This window comes from Channa argus, chromosome 1 (genome assembly GCF_033026475.1).
Source record: "Channa argus isolate prfri chromosome 1, Channa argus male v1.0, whole genome shotgun sequence".
Lineage (NCBI taxonomy): Eukaryota > Metazoa > Chordata > Actinopteri > Anabantiformes > Channidae > Channa > Channa argus.
Window position 1 is genome coordinate 37,907,876 of NC_090197.1, and position 14,530 is coordinate 37,922,405.

Below are 14,530 nucleotides of genomic sequence, written 5' to 3' on the forward strand. Positions count from 1 at the left end.
ATATATATATGCGCGTACACACACATAGATAAATAAAATCACTCACGTCACCAAAGCCAATGAGATGCCTTTCATGTTCAAGCTGACTGCATGGCGCCCTCTTGTGATGGAGCAGCAACACATCCATTGTTTTTACTCTCAAAACATGTGTAGTAACATCTATTGACCACTAGATGACAGTAGCAGATGAAAGTTTTACAAAACCGCCTCACCGCTGGAGCCTGAGCTCAACCGTTTTTCTTGTGGGAAAAATTGTGAGAGTGGTACTTATTATAACAGAGACATGTTAAAGTGATTGGATAGATGTTTACTCACATTATACTCCCAATTCCCAAAAAATAAATTTCAATGCATTGTAATTCAATGCGTGTAATGACAGTGACATTTAATCTAATCTAAATCAATTCTTCCTTTACTCAAATTGTCAAAGTACAGCTTTTCAATTCAGCAGAATAAAACTTAGCTATAAACCCATACCCATTTTAAAAAGTTAAAAGTAGCAATAAGTGTTTCTTCCCTGTATATCACACATTGTAATATGTCCAGATCACCCAGCAGTGAATTGAGCACTTGGCCTCAATTTAAGCTGTGCTGGACTGTGTCCAAGACTGGAGGAGGATCTCACTTTGAAGTAGGATTAGCATGTCAGGGTACTGGGGGTTAGAAGTGGTGGGTCTGGTGGTAGGGGAGACCACTCAAAGTCACTCTACCACATTTTTCGCCTGAGGTATTTTGGAGCATTTATGGTATAAAGAACAGTTTAAAGGAATATATTAGTGTAAAGTAATATATTGTGAGGAAAATACAATAACAGACTTCAATACAAGATAATTTAAACAGTAAGGAATTTAGCAGCAAGTCTGTAATTACTCCCACTCTGACTTTGAACTGATTATAACAAATGACCAGATCGTGATCTGCTATGAGACTCAAACACAGCCCCACTCTCATGACACCACTGTTCCTTATGGATTTGTTCAGGGATCAGGTGTCACCTCCCAGAAATCATTATTAATAAAACATAGTGTCTCTCAACCACCATCAATCAAACATCTCTGAGACATAGCAAAGCCTCTGGATCAAGACAGGTCACCACGGGTGAAAGGCATCTGTCCAAGCTGCTGAACCACACAGAGACACAGTCTGCTGCTGTAGCCTGTGTTTGCAACCCACCAGAGGGCAATATTTAGTATCTAGCAGTTTGAATAACAACGATTACAATGATGCTCATTGATAGCTCATGATTTCTAAAGTACACAGTGATAGTTACTCACTCCGTGGGAGGGTTGAGGTCCTCTGACTTGGTCTCAAAAAATTTGAGGACCTCCTCACTTTGGGAAATGTGGGAGGGGAGCTTCATCAAAGCCTGTGGGAGAAAAGGGAGACAGAGAGCTACCAGTTGCAACAAAATCACATTTAAACAATTATAGAAATTTTAAAAGCGCTGTAGTTTAGTTGGAATCGCAATGAATAATCAGTACCCAACACTTAATCACCGTACAGTCATTGTACAAATGAGACGTCTCGGTGGAGATGCAGTGTGTGAAAGGGAAGGAAGAAGGTTCTGGGCCCGGAGTAAGATATAAAACAATAGAAAACACAGAGAGGTGATATAGTGCAACAACCGCCTGTCTCCGCTCCTTAGATGTTCAAAATGAGATTCTTCAGTCCACTTAAAAACTTTTTCATAAACAAAATTTTAAAAACAAAACTATTTTTGTTGTATTTGAGCTTCTTCTCCTCACAGCAAATCTTTTTCAGTTCATCTAATAAAAAACTTCTGCCACACTTGGCAACACACTTGCCCCCCCACTCTGCTATCTGACCTAATGAATATTAGAGGGTCAGGTAGCAGTCTGTACTCACTGATTCTCCTAAAGCCTGCTGATTCATTCCTATTCTTTACTCTGTTTTACCCCTGTGTGCCCCCATTTCCATCATTTCCTTCATAGGCTGCCTATTTACATTGGTGACAGGAAATGACCAGTGCAGATAGACCAGTTGCTTTCCTGTTGAGGCTGGTGGGGGGAGACAAATACATGGAAATACTGTGGATAATGCTTAGGGAGTAGGGTAATGACACAGATAAAAGTACTTTTCAAACCAACACATAAAAGAAAAGTGAGTATTCAAAATTTATTGTCCTATAAGATCAGTTGTATTGTCCTAAAAAAGCTGAAATAACCAGAATTGTGAGGTCATGAGAATTTTAAGGACATTTGAGACATACAGTATTGTCTTACTTTGCAGTAATTATCCAGGTGCTTGAGTCTTTTGACAGCTACATCTCTGATGTGACTTCGGCGAAACAGCACTTTACCTAAGAAAATAAATATACACATAAGTTCTATATACTGACGACAACATTTTGTTATGAAACCATAGATTATTTTAAGTTTTTTTCTTTTGTTTGTATATCTGTGTTTACCTTTATGTAACATTCTCCCTTACTGTATGTCTAAAGTATGTACAGTATGTGTTTGCATCAAGAAGTGTATATTTGGACAGAAAAAAAATCTATCATGAAAAAGGACAAACCCATTCAGCTGCTCATGATGGATAATGTTCACACTAAAAACATCTATCTTATCATCTATCATCTATCAAACTATCTTATTTTCTCTACCAAATAGCAGAATTTATATGTTGTCAGTGTGAAGTCCTGCCAGAGTGTGTTTCTCTCCATTTTATATGACAATAATAAAGCAGTGTATATTTTATGTAATATAAACACACACACACACTAAATTGATATAGAGGTTTTATTGTCATCATTGAGCACATTTTTATATTTTAGTATGAAACATGATATCTGCATTTAAGCCAATCGGTTTCTAAACACAATAAAACATACTAAACAGTGAAATAGTGCTGGGAATCCAGTTCACCCTATGTTGAGCTCACTGACAGGTCAAAATAACACTCACTAGACCAAAGCAGTACATCTTGTAAACAAAAGATGTCTTCACTGCTCTCCTCTGCTCTGGCCACAATGAGTGGCCAACAGTTTGGACAAATCCCACTCTGCTAGACTCCTACTGACATGGCAGAGCACAAATTGATTTGAAATGGGTGGAATTCGGCAGTTAACAAGACAATGCAAGGTAGTAGGCCACACTATCGAGTATGTAGGCGCTCTAACAAAAATCATTTGTGCATGAAAATATATAAAGGCCTCTCTTGTTCTCTTTTTGATTACTATTATTTCAATTTAAAATTCATACAAGAGTGTTTTCACCTGGCAAAAAAGGAATAATTCTTTTTTTGGGGTCCTTTTGTCCTCCTTCAATTGGGAATTTATCAAGGATTCGCATCTGCAAAATTAAAAGAGAAAACAATTGAAGAAGCAATAACAACACAAACTGTGCACCAAAACTCATAATTGTGCCCTCGTGATTGCCATAAAAAGATACATGTAAAGACAAATTTTAAAAATGTATCTTCTATTTGATTGATGGCTAAACTGTTTTTATTCCTGGAGGAATCTGAGATGAGAAAAATACAATCTCTCCAGCAACAGTCAACCTACTTTTTGCGGTTCAAGAGTTCAACACAGGGTGTAATTACATCTCATCAGAAATGCTACTGTGTCATGAAGCTCCAAACAGTTTCACTTTGATCTCTAGGGCAGCAGACAAGGTTACATCACCCACACTTATTTGAAAATAAATATCCAAGAAAGCTCCACCTGGGAGCTTAAAAACTATTAGGAGATAATTGACACTTTGATGTTACCACCTAATACCTCGGTCCATTTACAGGATTGTTCTATTAAGAAAAACAGTAAGCAGCTGTACAGAGAGAACAGACTTAACAGGCTCCATCATTTTTTTTTGAGACAGCAAGCAACTACTTCCTTAATTGTAGTAATGTGTAATTGTTTCAGTAATTGTCTTCTCATAAACTGTATGTGTGCATCAGACCCATGTGTGAAAGCTGGGGAAAAAAGCATGCACGGGAAATCTTTTGAGTATGTATTGGTGTCACAGTAAAGAATTTCTAGTTTCCACTTGGAATAAATCACAGCAATACCATTAATGCACATGAGAGTGTCCCACAGTAACAGCAAGCTTGAATCCAGATGTAGCTCCGCCTTTACCCGTTCTGCCTTGCCTGGTTCCAGATGTGCTCTGCTAAACAGCAAAGGCTGCGAGCATCAAGCTTAAGCACACTCATCTCTGAGGAGACCAGTATGTGAGTCTTTGTCTAGACTGAGCCAAAAGTACCAGGTGGACAAACAGAATCAAGTTTGGAGCTAAGTTTCAGTCTGGGCCTGTAGGAGGTGTATGTGGGACTTCACCAGTAAGAAGTGGTTTGGATTCTTTTCTTGTGGTTCTTCCTTTACTGCACTCAGCTGCTGCCTTTGCAAAACGTCTATGTTTCTGTCATGGGTAGGGCTTTTACCCCCTCCTCTGGAATATAGAAAACTAACAAGACATGGTTTATTTTGGTAAAGTGTGTGAAGGGGAAAGCAGAAGGGCTGAGTTTAAAGGCCAGCACCGGTTAACCACACCTGCTTACAATTATGAATGCAAACCAGACTACTAGAATGGCAATGGGAATAATACATTTCTGAAGCATAGACTGTCATTTCCAAAGATCTGAGTTTTTACAACAGTACATTAGTCACTGTACTGTTTGCCTGATAAACTGATGTGCACAATCATCATGCACACTCATCAGCTGGATGTGGCTGAACACTTCCTCTAACATGGGAGTGTTCACTCAACACCTTCAGAAATGGCCTTGGGGTGACAGAGAGGCTTCTCATCCAGCAGTGATGACGATATCACCTCTGGGGACCTGCCTGGATAAACTCACAGCTCCACCTGACAGGTGTGAAAGCCATTTCTACGGGAAAGTCCAACAATCTGCAGCCGAACTCAGAGGGAAAACATTTCTCACATTTCATAAACCTTTAATTCAGGAGGGACCAGACTATACATACTCTATATTACTGCCCTAAACTCTGCACAGAATACGTCATTTTATTAAGCTGCAGTGTCAGCCAAGTGTTCCCACTGTAGCAACAGGTGCCATGATGTAATCACATTTCTCTGTCTCCTTCTGGTCTCGATACTCAGTGTTGTGTATAAATGACTGAGGAAGAAAGAGCAATAAATACTGAAGTCTATCTCTATTGTGACATAGAGACATTCTGAATGTAATTTATGGAGACAGGAGAAACCCCAACAGCTTCTGTTCACTGTAATGATAATCATTTGAAGCATTTAAACTTAATTGCACTCACAGCAGGGTTATGTGGGGGGGAGACAAAGACACACTGCACTGAGCAGCAGACAAAGAAACTGCTCTGACAGGAATCTCAGACAGGGGGAGTTTGGAGGAATGATTGAGTGGGAAAACAATCGGATTCCATCGCTGGGTCGTGTTTTGGCATCTACTTGACAGCTGTTTACTGCAGAGAGATTATGGTGCAACATCTGTCCTGGTCAGAAACAGTCTTAGATTCACTTGGAAAGTATCTCATTTTGTTTTGCGTCTGGTTACGAAAGCTTCACTGTCATCAATTTCAGGAAACTCAATATTGTTTGTCTGAAAAGTGTTTACATCATTTAGTGTTCATGATCAGTTCATTCGTTACAAAACGTAACTCCACAATCAAGCTCCACATCAAATTCTGTTTACAGAAAAAATAATAATACTACATTTTGGTAAACTTATTTTTGGTGTACTACATGTGAAGTTGTATACTATAAAAAAATTTTGTGCCAGTGAAAAGTTTGATAAATAACCTAGACTCAGTTCATTCAAGATTCAAGCAACTCAATTAATCCCAGAGGGAAATTACTTTACTTTGTTACAGCTGCTTTCTGCTCCAAAGAAAGAAAAGAACCACACCCAAAAAAAGAACACACTAATACAAAAGCATAAAACTACTAAATTCAATCATCAGGTTTTAACAAGGGAGAAGAAAGCTTGGAATTGAAATGTTGGCCTCTGTTAGTGGGCCTTTTTGTGGATTTTAATCATTTAAGTAGTTTTTAAAAAGGATTTAATGACATTATCTTGGGTTCTAAGACATTCTGATAATCATTTTTACAGTTTATTGATGTTTGACAAATGATTATTATAAAAACAGCCAATGTTCTAGGCCAGTGTTTGTGGATGTTATGCCAAGCTTTGCTTGGGAGCACATCTGTGGCTATTGGTGGGTTGTTACCTAGTCGCTACCCTAAAACATCGGGCTTTAATGCATAAATACCCACCACAAGTAACCGCATGAAGACTAGGTGGGGGGTTGTGTGTTAGTTAGCGGGGAATTTATTTTGTATATATTAGCTTATAGCTTAGCTTATTAGCTTATTTGTTTGTTTTTTAGATGGCAACAATGTCCGAGGTAGAGTTGTTTATTGCCACTCCCTCTGATGAAGCTTTAGATAGATGCACTGGAATTAAGAGTCCTAAAGACTATAAAGGAGCTGGTCTTCAGTGTGCTTTCTCGCTCTCTCTGCTGGTTACCATTTTTTGGTTTTGTTTGGTTGTGGTTTATACATTTCAACACTTGCAGCCACACCATGTTTACACACATCCACACGTATGCTAGTGGTATGACTGACTTGCACATCCCATGATTTGATTTATCCCCATTTTCTTTCCCATTTTTGTCATGGCCTCTGAGCCGGGTTATGACAAAGTTGACAAACGTAAAAAGTTTAAAAAGTGCTTAGTTTTCCTCTTAATTGTAGGAGTTAAAGTTAAAGGTAAAGTAAATTAGCACCTAAAAATTCCATGTAGGAACAATACTTGAGTAAATGTACTAGGTTAGTCTACCTCTGATGAAAAAATCATTAACAATCATCATGCAGAGCTAATTTGTTTTATCTATCATTTAATTTGTCCTACCTCTTATGCCTGCAAAGTAGCAAATTTAAAAAAAAAAAAAAAAAAACTTCTTAAATCTCATCTTACGTCAGAGATGTAGGATGCACAATTCAGAACGCAGACAGAAAGTTGACCCTGACCAATTTCCCAACCCAAAAATAATGACGACTTTCTGGGGAAGTTTTCGTTCCAAAGAGAAAGAGGCCAGCTTGCACACTTCACAATCCCCTTGTGGAATGCTGTGGCCCATGTGCTCTGTCCATTTAGGCTGACGGGTGTGGAGGAGGGAGACCTCACTCCCTTCTCTCTAGAGGTAAACTCTATTTGACACACTGACCAAATCTGCTCACGTCAAACATGTGCTGGTCAAAAACATTCCCTTTGACTCTAGACAAAAACACTTGGTAAAGTTCAGGCTCAGCACTTTTCAGCATGGCACTAGTGAAGCTAAGAAATCAAACTGCTTAACTCTGTACATGTGTTATAAAGGGCACACTTCCCCTTACGTCAGCAGAAAAGACAAAGAGAGAAGAAATCCGATAAGAAGGAGATAGCCTCTTGACAATTTATAATAAAATTTATAGTAATTACCTCCCAGAGGAAGAGTAATGAGGCACTGGAAAGATTTGAAACATCAGCAGTGAGTGCACTTCTGTATATCCATTTGGCAATGTAAACGGATACCTCCTCTTTAAAAGACAAACAGCAAAGCTGTGTGTTGCTAGTGACGGGTTTAAAAACAGTTTTAATGACAGGTTTTACAGTGCTGACTGATGTTAAGGCTCTACAGGCCCTTTTTGTTCTGTGACCTTACATGGCTTTTCATTCTGAATTAATGGTTATCAGATGAGCTCATGGTCAAATTTGTCAGGCCAAGGGTGTTATATGCATTTTTTTCTTGCCACATCAAGTAAATATAAAACATGCAACTGTGCAACAAAGACAGAGCCCTGCGCAGAGTTTTTAAGGGGTTGTAGATGTTATTTGAGAGGAGCACAAAAAGGAGCTAAGACACATATGAGACTGTAGGCAGATTGTCATTGCTCAACATTACTGACATCAGAAGGAGACATGCAGCCATAAAATAAAGCTCCTAGGGAAGCCATCTTTTTGTCAGTCAGTAAATTCAAGGCTCCTAAATGGTTCATTAACCCCAATCCTTGCTTGACCACAACTTCCTCGTTATTTCATTAATTGCATCCTGGGAATGGTCCCAGCTAAACTACAAACTCATTCTGTAGAACCCCTTCTGCAAATATAACTGATGGAATAGCTTTTCACAGAAAAGAAATGTAAAAAACATGTATAAAATCTAAACCAAAAGAGAATGCAATGATGCGCAAATCATTTGACTCTATTTTTTATTGTTAAAATTTTAAAATAATACCAAATATCAAATGTTGATAGAAAAACAAACAACTCACACCTAATGAGGTGGCATAATTGGCAACCTAATCCATTCTAAAATCCTTGTAGAGTGTTGTGACACAAAATAGAGGTAAAAAGGCCCTAGGCCTAACTTTTTGAGACATGTTGCTGCCATATAATTCAAAATGAGCACATATTAATGTTTGAGCATGTTTTGTGTGAACAGCTGCAGACTCTGTAAAGATTACCACTGCCAGACCCTGCCAGACACACCCCAGAAGCAGGATCTATGGACTAAAGTTTACAGAGACAGTAAAGAAGTTCTGTTTCCATTAGACAGACCATGGCGGACTTTTCCTGTCTACCATGAGACCAAAGAACAAAGGGTTTCCTCTGCTGCCTTCACGCAGCATTGTGCATTCTAGCTGAAGGGGTTATCAGAGAATAGCCAGAGACATGACACAAGTCTCAGTGGGACATGTCCTTAACCTTATACTTTATGAAACAGGAAACAAATGTTTGATCAGGTCTAAGGTTTAAAGTGCTCACATTGTTGCTTAGGGTACGTAAATGTATTGTTACCTTCATAACAAACAAGCTATGGGTGTATGCTGTTAAAATGTAAACTTGAGTCACATTTTACTGAAGGTTACTGGAGCAGCTAAACAATTCGAAGGCATAACTTTGCCCTATGATCTGCTGCATTCTGACTGAGCACATACAGTGTTTTCTTCCTGCATCTGCTGACTGGATTTCCCCCATTTCCCTACTTTCAAGCAGGCTCCAGGAGTGTTAAATGAGACCTTTTTCTAAACTGCTTGGCAGCAACTGAACAGGAACCAATGACCAAAAGGTCAAAATGACCCGAGTTAAATATGGCAACATGAAGAAGGCACAACAATTTAAAGCATTATTGTTTTTAAGCAACTGAATCAATGCTACATAAATTAATTAGTTGTTATTTTACCAGTTTAACATACCTGTAGCCCGAAGAATTTGCTGTATCTTCTGTAGATGACATGAGAAGTGGAATCTGAGTAAGTGACATTGATAAGGTAGACCTAGGAAGAGAAGCACAAACAAAAGAGGCCCATTAGGAACAGTCACTTTGTCAAAGACACCACGGCACCACCTAAGCTTGACTTGTAATGACACAAAGCTCATTACGTCTGTCTGTTTCAGGCTAACATTGGAAAGCCATCTATGTAAAGGACAAAGCCAATAGATTTAGCATTAATAAGTTTGTAATTTAATAATCACAATTGTGTTTTTGAATGCAGCTTTTCTTATGTGAGTGTTTCAAATAGTTAAGAATAAGTGTGCCAGAATTTTACTAATGATTGTACAACTTTACTAAGACTCTTTGAGGCTGTGAAAATGTTTTCACATGGTTTGTTCTTACTAAATAGTCACATTTTATATCTTTGTATTTTACTTTTAAAATGTAAAAGTAAAAAGTGAAGTCAGTCTGCTGCCTAAGGAATCAAATGATACTCTTGTTATGCAACTTCCAGCACTTTTATCTCTCACCAGAAATAAAGTCAGGAAATGTCTGCCTATACTGAAGCTGAAAAGTAAATAGAATTTCATTTACACAACAAAACATTGTTGGTGGACATTATCCCCCCCCAAAAAAGAAAATCTCTATTTGCCTCTACATTAAAGAGCCCATGAGCCAATGTGCACACCCAAAAATTCTGAAACAGATAGCTGCACCTTGTGCATTTCCATCTTAGCACATAGCACAGATTGTTTACAAAAACAGCATTTACACATATGGTGACAATCTGCAAGGGCATCAAGTTACTAGTTTGAAATGCAATCTTCTTTTTGCACATAGTTCATTATGAAACTCTGCAGCAATGCAGAATGAGTTCTCCAACAGCTTACTAATTAAATACAGTTAGTATGACCAAAAACTCTGAATTTAGGCAACAGCTGTTTACCTACGGTGTGAGGTCAAAATACACCCCCCCAAAAAACACACAAACCAAGTTCATGTTATAAATTTATACAACAGAAAACCATGTGAGATCAACACATTATCATGAGCTAGAATAAATATAATAGATTGTGATGGTTGCAGCCAACATTAATGATCCCCCCAGGAGCAATTTCATGTAAAAGTATATATCTTTACAGTAAGTTCAAAACAACTAAACACCACAAATGAATTCACATTATTGACTCTGTGTGGGCGCATCTGCATTAAATTAGGGTGAATGGCATTTATATTGCTGAAAGGCACTTAAAATCTGTAAACTGCACTGTCCCATCTCTTTTGAAATAACTCACCCCTGGCAATGTATGTAAACAAAAAGTAGTTGCCATGTGCTTTCGTGCTCCACTGCCATAAGCCCCGGGAAGGAAGTCACACTTAAACAGTGAGGACAAAAGACAAAGGGTTGCTTCTTTCCTCAAACCGGATAAGCATTTTCAGTTGCTTAGCTCATAGATAATGACATTTTTCTTTTTCCTCCTCTTTTTCCCCTCATGGGGATTTCCCAGTCAACCCTCACCTCCAGCTTCCATCCCAGGGGAAAGTCTGTGCCCTGTGTTTAGTTGCCTATGAGAGCTCCCTCAGCAAGAGATGGATGATGCAATTGATCCTAACTCTCAGGTTAATTAATCCAATTGTATCTGATGCACTAATTGATTTTTTTTTTTTTTAGTCCCACTGAGACATGTCTTGTGGCTCACTGTGATTACTCAAGTCACTAATAAAACAAGAACACCAGCGTAATCAAACACGTGTACAGCCATGCTAGCAACTCTATAAGGCTGCACTCCAGTGTAGCAAAGCTTTGTGGAAAATGCGACCTCAGAACGCTTACATTTTTGCACTAGAATTCCTGAAATGCTATTGCTAGATAACATATTTCTGTGTTTTAAATTACCACAATTTCTTTCAGACATCTAATAACAGTTGGATGGATTGCCATGAAACACATTCTGCCATAAGATTTCAAGTCTGACTTAAGGTCAGACTTTCCCTTTAACACCCTGAGAAGATCAAAATTTTACTTATCTTGGAGAATATTGCAACACCAACTAGATGAATTGAAACAAATGTTTCTGCAAGAGTTCACGGTTTCCAGATGATGTATCCTAATTCCTTTCATTTCGCAAGTGACCTTAAATAAACAGATTTGCACTAAACCAACAAAAAAAGCAGCTACAGAAAGAGCTGTGTTAGTCAAACACTTTGCAAAAGCATCCATGTTATTAGCCCAGTGTCCTAACTTGATCATAGAATGCAAATACCGCACTATAGCTAAGTTCTCTCTTAGACATTTCCTATACCAATACATATTACATATAAATGAAACAGACAAATTATACATGATAGATAATTTGACCCATCCCTTTCATTGTTTGTGCAGTTAACAATGTAGTATCTCTGAGCTGATCTATGTAAAGTAATATCTCTACAGTAAATATATCACACTCTGACATGTCCCAAATACAATGTACTTCAGCTGTAGAGTGATTAAATGTATTGTTTAAAAAAAATAAATCCTGCTTTAAATTTAAATGTATACAGTGGACATACACATTGACATGACAGCTAGGTGTCTAAAGGCCAACAAAGGACATGCAGATAAGACTTTAAGACGAAAGGCAAACATCTATATGAACCTCAAATAAGTCCACTTGCCCTTAAATTGGCACTTCTGGATGACTCAAAATCTTCAAACAAAGGCTATGTTTATGACTTCCTGACAAGGATCATTTACAGATTTCTTTTGTGCCCAAAGAAATTATTATTGACTGTCTGAAGCCAGTAAGGTTGTGTGACATTATATGACATTACTAAACACCAGCTATTACAAGAAAAGAGAGAGCATCCACGTCATCTTAAAAACTTGAATCCTAGACAGCTAAATTATGTTGCAACTGGACTTTGTTTTCACAGAGTTCTGTTAACTTTTGTTTTGTTTTTTTGAATAACCATTAACTGTGAAATTCTGCTCTATTGCTGCAATGTGAAGGCAAATAAAATCACAGGGATAAAGGATTCAGTTTCTATCCAATAGTATCTAATTAACAAATTAGTCTTCATTGTATTAAAGCTAGAAAATGCAACTTAAGCCTAGTTTCACTAGCATGAAACTTGACATCAATCCACCCTGCTCAAACAAGTCTTCCCTCTCCCTGCTCTAAATTAACTCTGGTTCACTCTTTATGCTCAGGAAGAGAAACAGGAGGGATTTCTTTGCTGGGTGTTCTTGTGACTGTGTCTCTCTGTAAAGATTTTTCCTCCAATAATCCATTATCTTACCCATTTATCCTTTTCAGGGTCACAGGGGCTAAAGCCTATTCCAGCTGCCATTGGGCAAGAGGCAGAGTACACACTAGACAAGCCATCAGTCTAACTCAGTGACAACACAGAGAGTCAAACAAAGACAGACAACCATTCACGCTCATATTCACGTATTCAACCCAGTATACATGACTGTGGACTGGGAGGAAACAGGAGTACCTGGACTAAACCCAAACATGCATGGGGATATCATGCAAACTCCATATGGGAAGGTCTCAACCAGCATTTAGATTCGAACCAGGGACCTTTTAGCTGTGAAACAGCATGATAAACACTCCACCAGCCTCTGTAAAGATTTTATTGTTCACAAAACTCTGTCTCAAAGACGATGTCACAAAAGATGAAAGTTGAATGTGAGGGAGAGGATGCAGACATCTTTCTTCTGTTAGTGAATGACTAAAATCACAGAGAGATGCTGAGCAGGAACCTAGGCTAAATGGAAGTAAAACAACCCAGTGTCATTTAAAGGATGTTTATCTCAAAAACAAAGGATGCTGGTTTTGAGAAAAAGAGAACGAACAAACTCTGGAGCAACAAGAGTTAAAGGACCATGTTAACTGGTGACTATGAGGTCTTTGGCAACACACGCATGATTGAGCATCAGAACCTCAAGACCAATGATTAAGGCAAGAACCTCTTATCTAGGAACCTATTCACATAGTATTTTTTTACAAATTATTACAATACAAATCACTGTTAAATTTATTTGCGAAAATTATATAAATTATAAACGTATAGCCCTCATAGGGGTGATATGTTTTGTATTTATCTTCTTTATATTCTGCACAGTCTATTCATTGTTTGTTTGTTTCTTATCTAATGTATTTCATTTTTGTGGGTGTGCAGACTGTCAGGTACACATTGGCACAGACCGAAGGAGTGAAGAAACCATGGTAAAAAAGGACTTTCTGTACAGTTTGTACAGCACAACTTTGTTTACCTCTTCGCTCTTTCTTCTGCCAGGCCAAACGTGATTTCAGCTTTGATAAACTTTCCCTGCTTTGTACCAAATGCTAACGTCGGCTAACGGGCTTGGCAGGTGGAGGCTTTTTTTTTTAACCATCTTAATTTAATCTGTTAACGTGCTAATACTCGCTACTAAACACGAAATACATGAGTATTGAGAAATTCGACTAAGTCCAACAGATGTTGATGCAAATTGAAATTTTTAACCTGTTGATGGCGCTAAATGAAAACTTAGAGATGTCAGTGAGTGTTGTTGAGATAGTTTTTCCTAAAATAACTAAACTTTCAGTGGAGGTGCTTCGCAGTGAGATGCTCACATTTGTAAAACTCACAGCTACTTACACACACGGATACCAGAAAGAGACGGACTTACATAGTGTTTCGAGGGATTCCTCCTCTTCTGCACATCCACAACGTTAACGTCAAGCACCGTTCGCAGCTGCATCTTCGTGGACAAACTAGGATTTACACCAATAACTACTACGAACAATACAAAAGATGTTCACCCATGAAATCGATCCTGAATAGCAAACACCATGAGAGAACTGCCCTGTGAGGAAACTAAGAAGCCAAACAAAGTCGGACAGAAATGGGGACAACGATCGGGCTGGGGTGCACGCATGAAGTGATGTTATCAAGCGGCCTGAGAGCTTCTGAAAACCCCGTAAAACATGACAGCGCAATAAAACTGGCGTTGTATCAGTCTTCTCCTCCCTCCAGAGGGGCAGAGCATGTCTGCGGGGCGGTGCTGGACACAAAGCATGGGACCCTATAATCAACTGAAATCATTACTCGTTTCTTCCTTTTCCCGTGTAACCAATCTACTACAGTTTACATAGTCCATGTAATAGCACGTTTCGTTTGCTTAAAACGTCGAAGAAAGAGAAAATATAATTGCTCAAACTAATAATATATATATATATATATATATATATATATATATATATATATATATATATATATATATATATATATATATATATATATATATATATATATATATATATAAAGCCTAATGAATGCAGT

General features: G+C 38.1%; 1 protein-coding gene across 3 annotated transcripts in view; it reads right to left on the reverse strand.

Annotated features, from left to right (window-relative positions):
• LOC137134054 (SH3 and PX domain-containing protein 2A-like) overlaps window positions 1-14,351 on the reverse strand; it is a 45,847-nt gene extending 31,496 nt beyond the window's left edge. The window contains exons 1-5 of one of the 3 annotated variants that reach the window (XM_067518457.1): window positions 13,878-14,351; window positions 9,195-9,275; window positions 3,239-3,314; window positions 2,244-2,320; window positions 1,275-1,366 (exon numbers count right to left, since the gene is read on the reverse strand). In XM_067518457.1, the coding sequence (XP_067374558.1) occupies window positions 1,275-1,366; window positions 2,244-2,320; window positions 3,239-3,314; window positions 9,195-9,275; window positions 13,878-13,949 (398 nt within the window). In that variant the 5' untranslated portion in view covers window positions 13,950-14,351. Of the gene's footprint in view, window positions 1-46; window positions 161-1,274; window positions 1,367-2,243; window positions 2,321-3,238; window positions 3,315-9,194; window positions 9,276-13,877 lie in introns of those variants that run through there. The other 2 variants (XM_067518466.1, XM_067518475.1) reach the window with 2 other exon arrangements.
• Window positions 14,352-14,530: the final 179 nt, after the last annotated feature.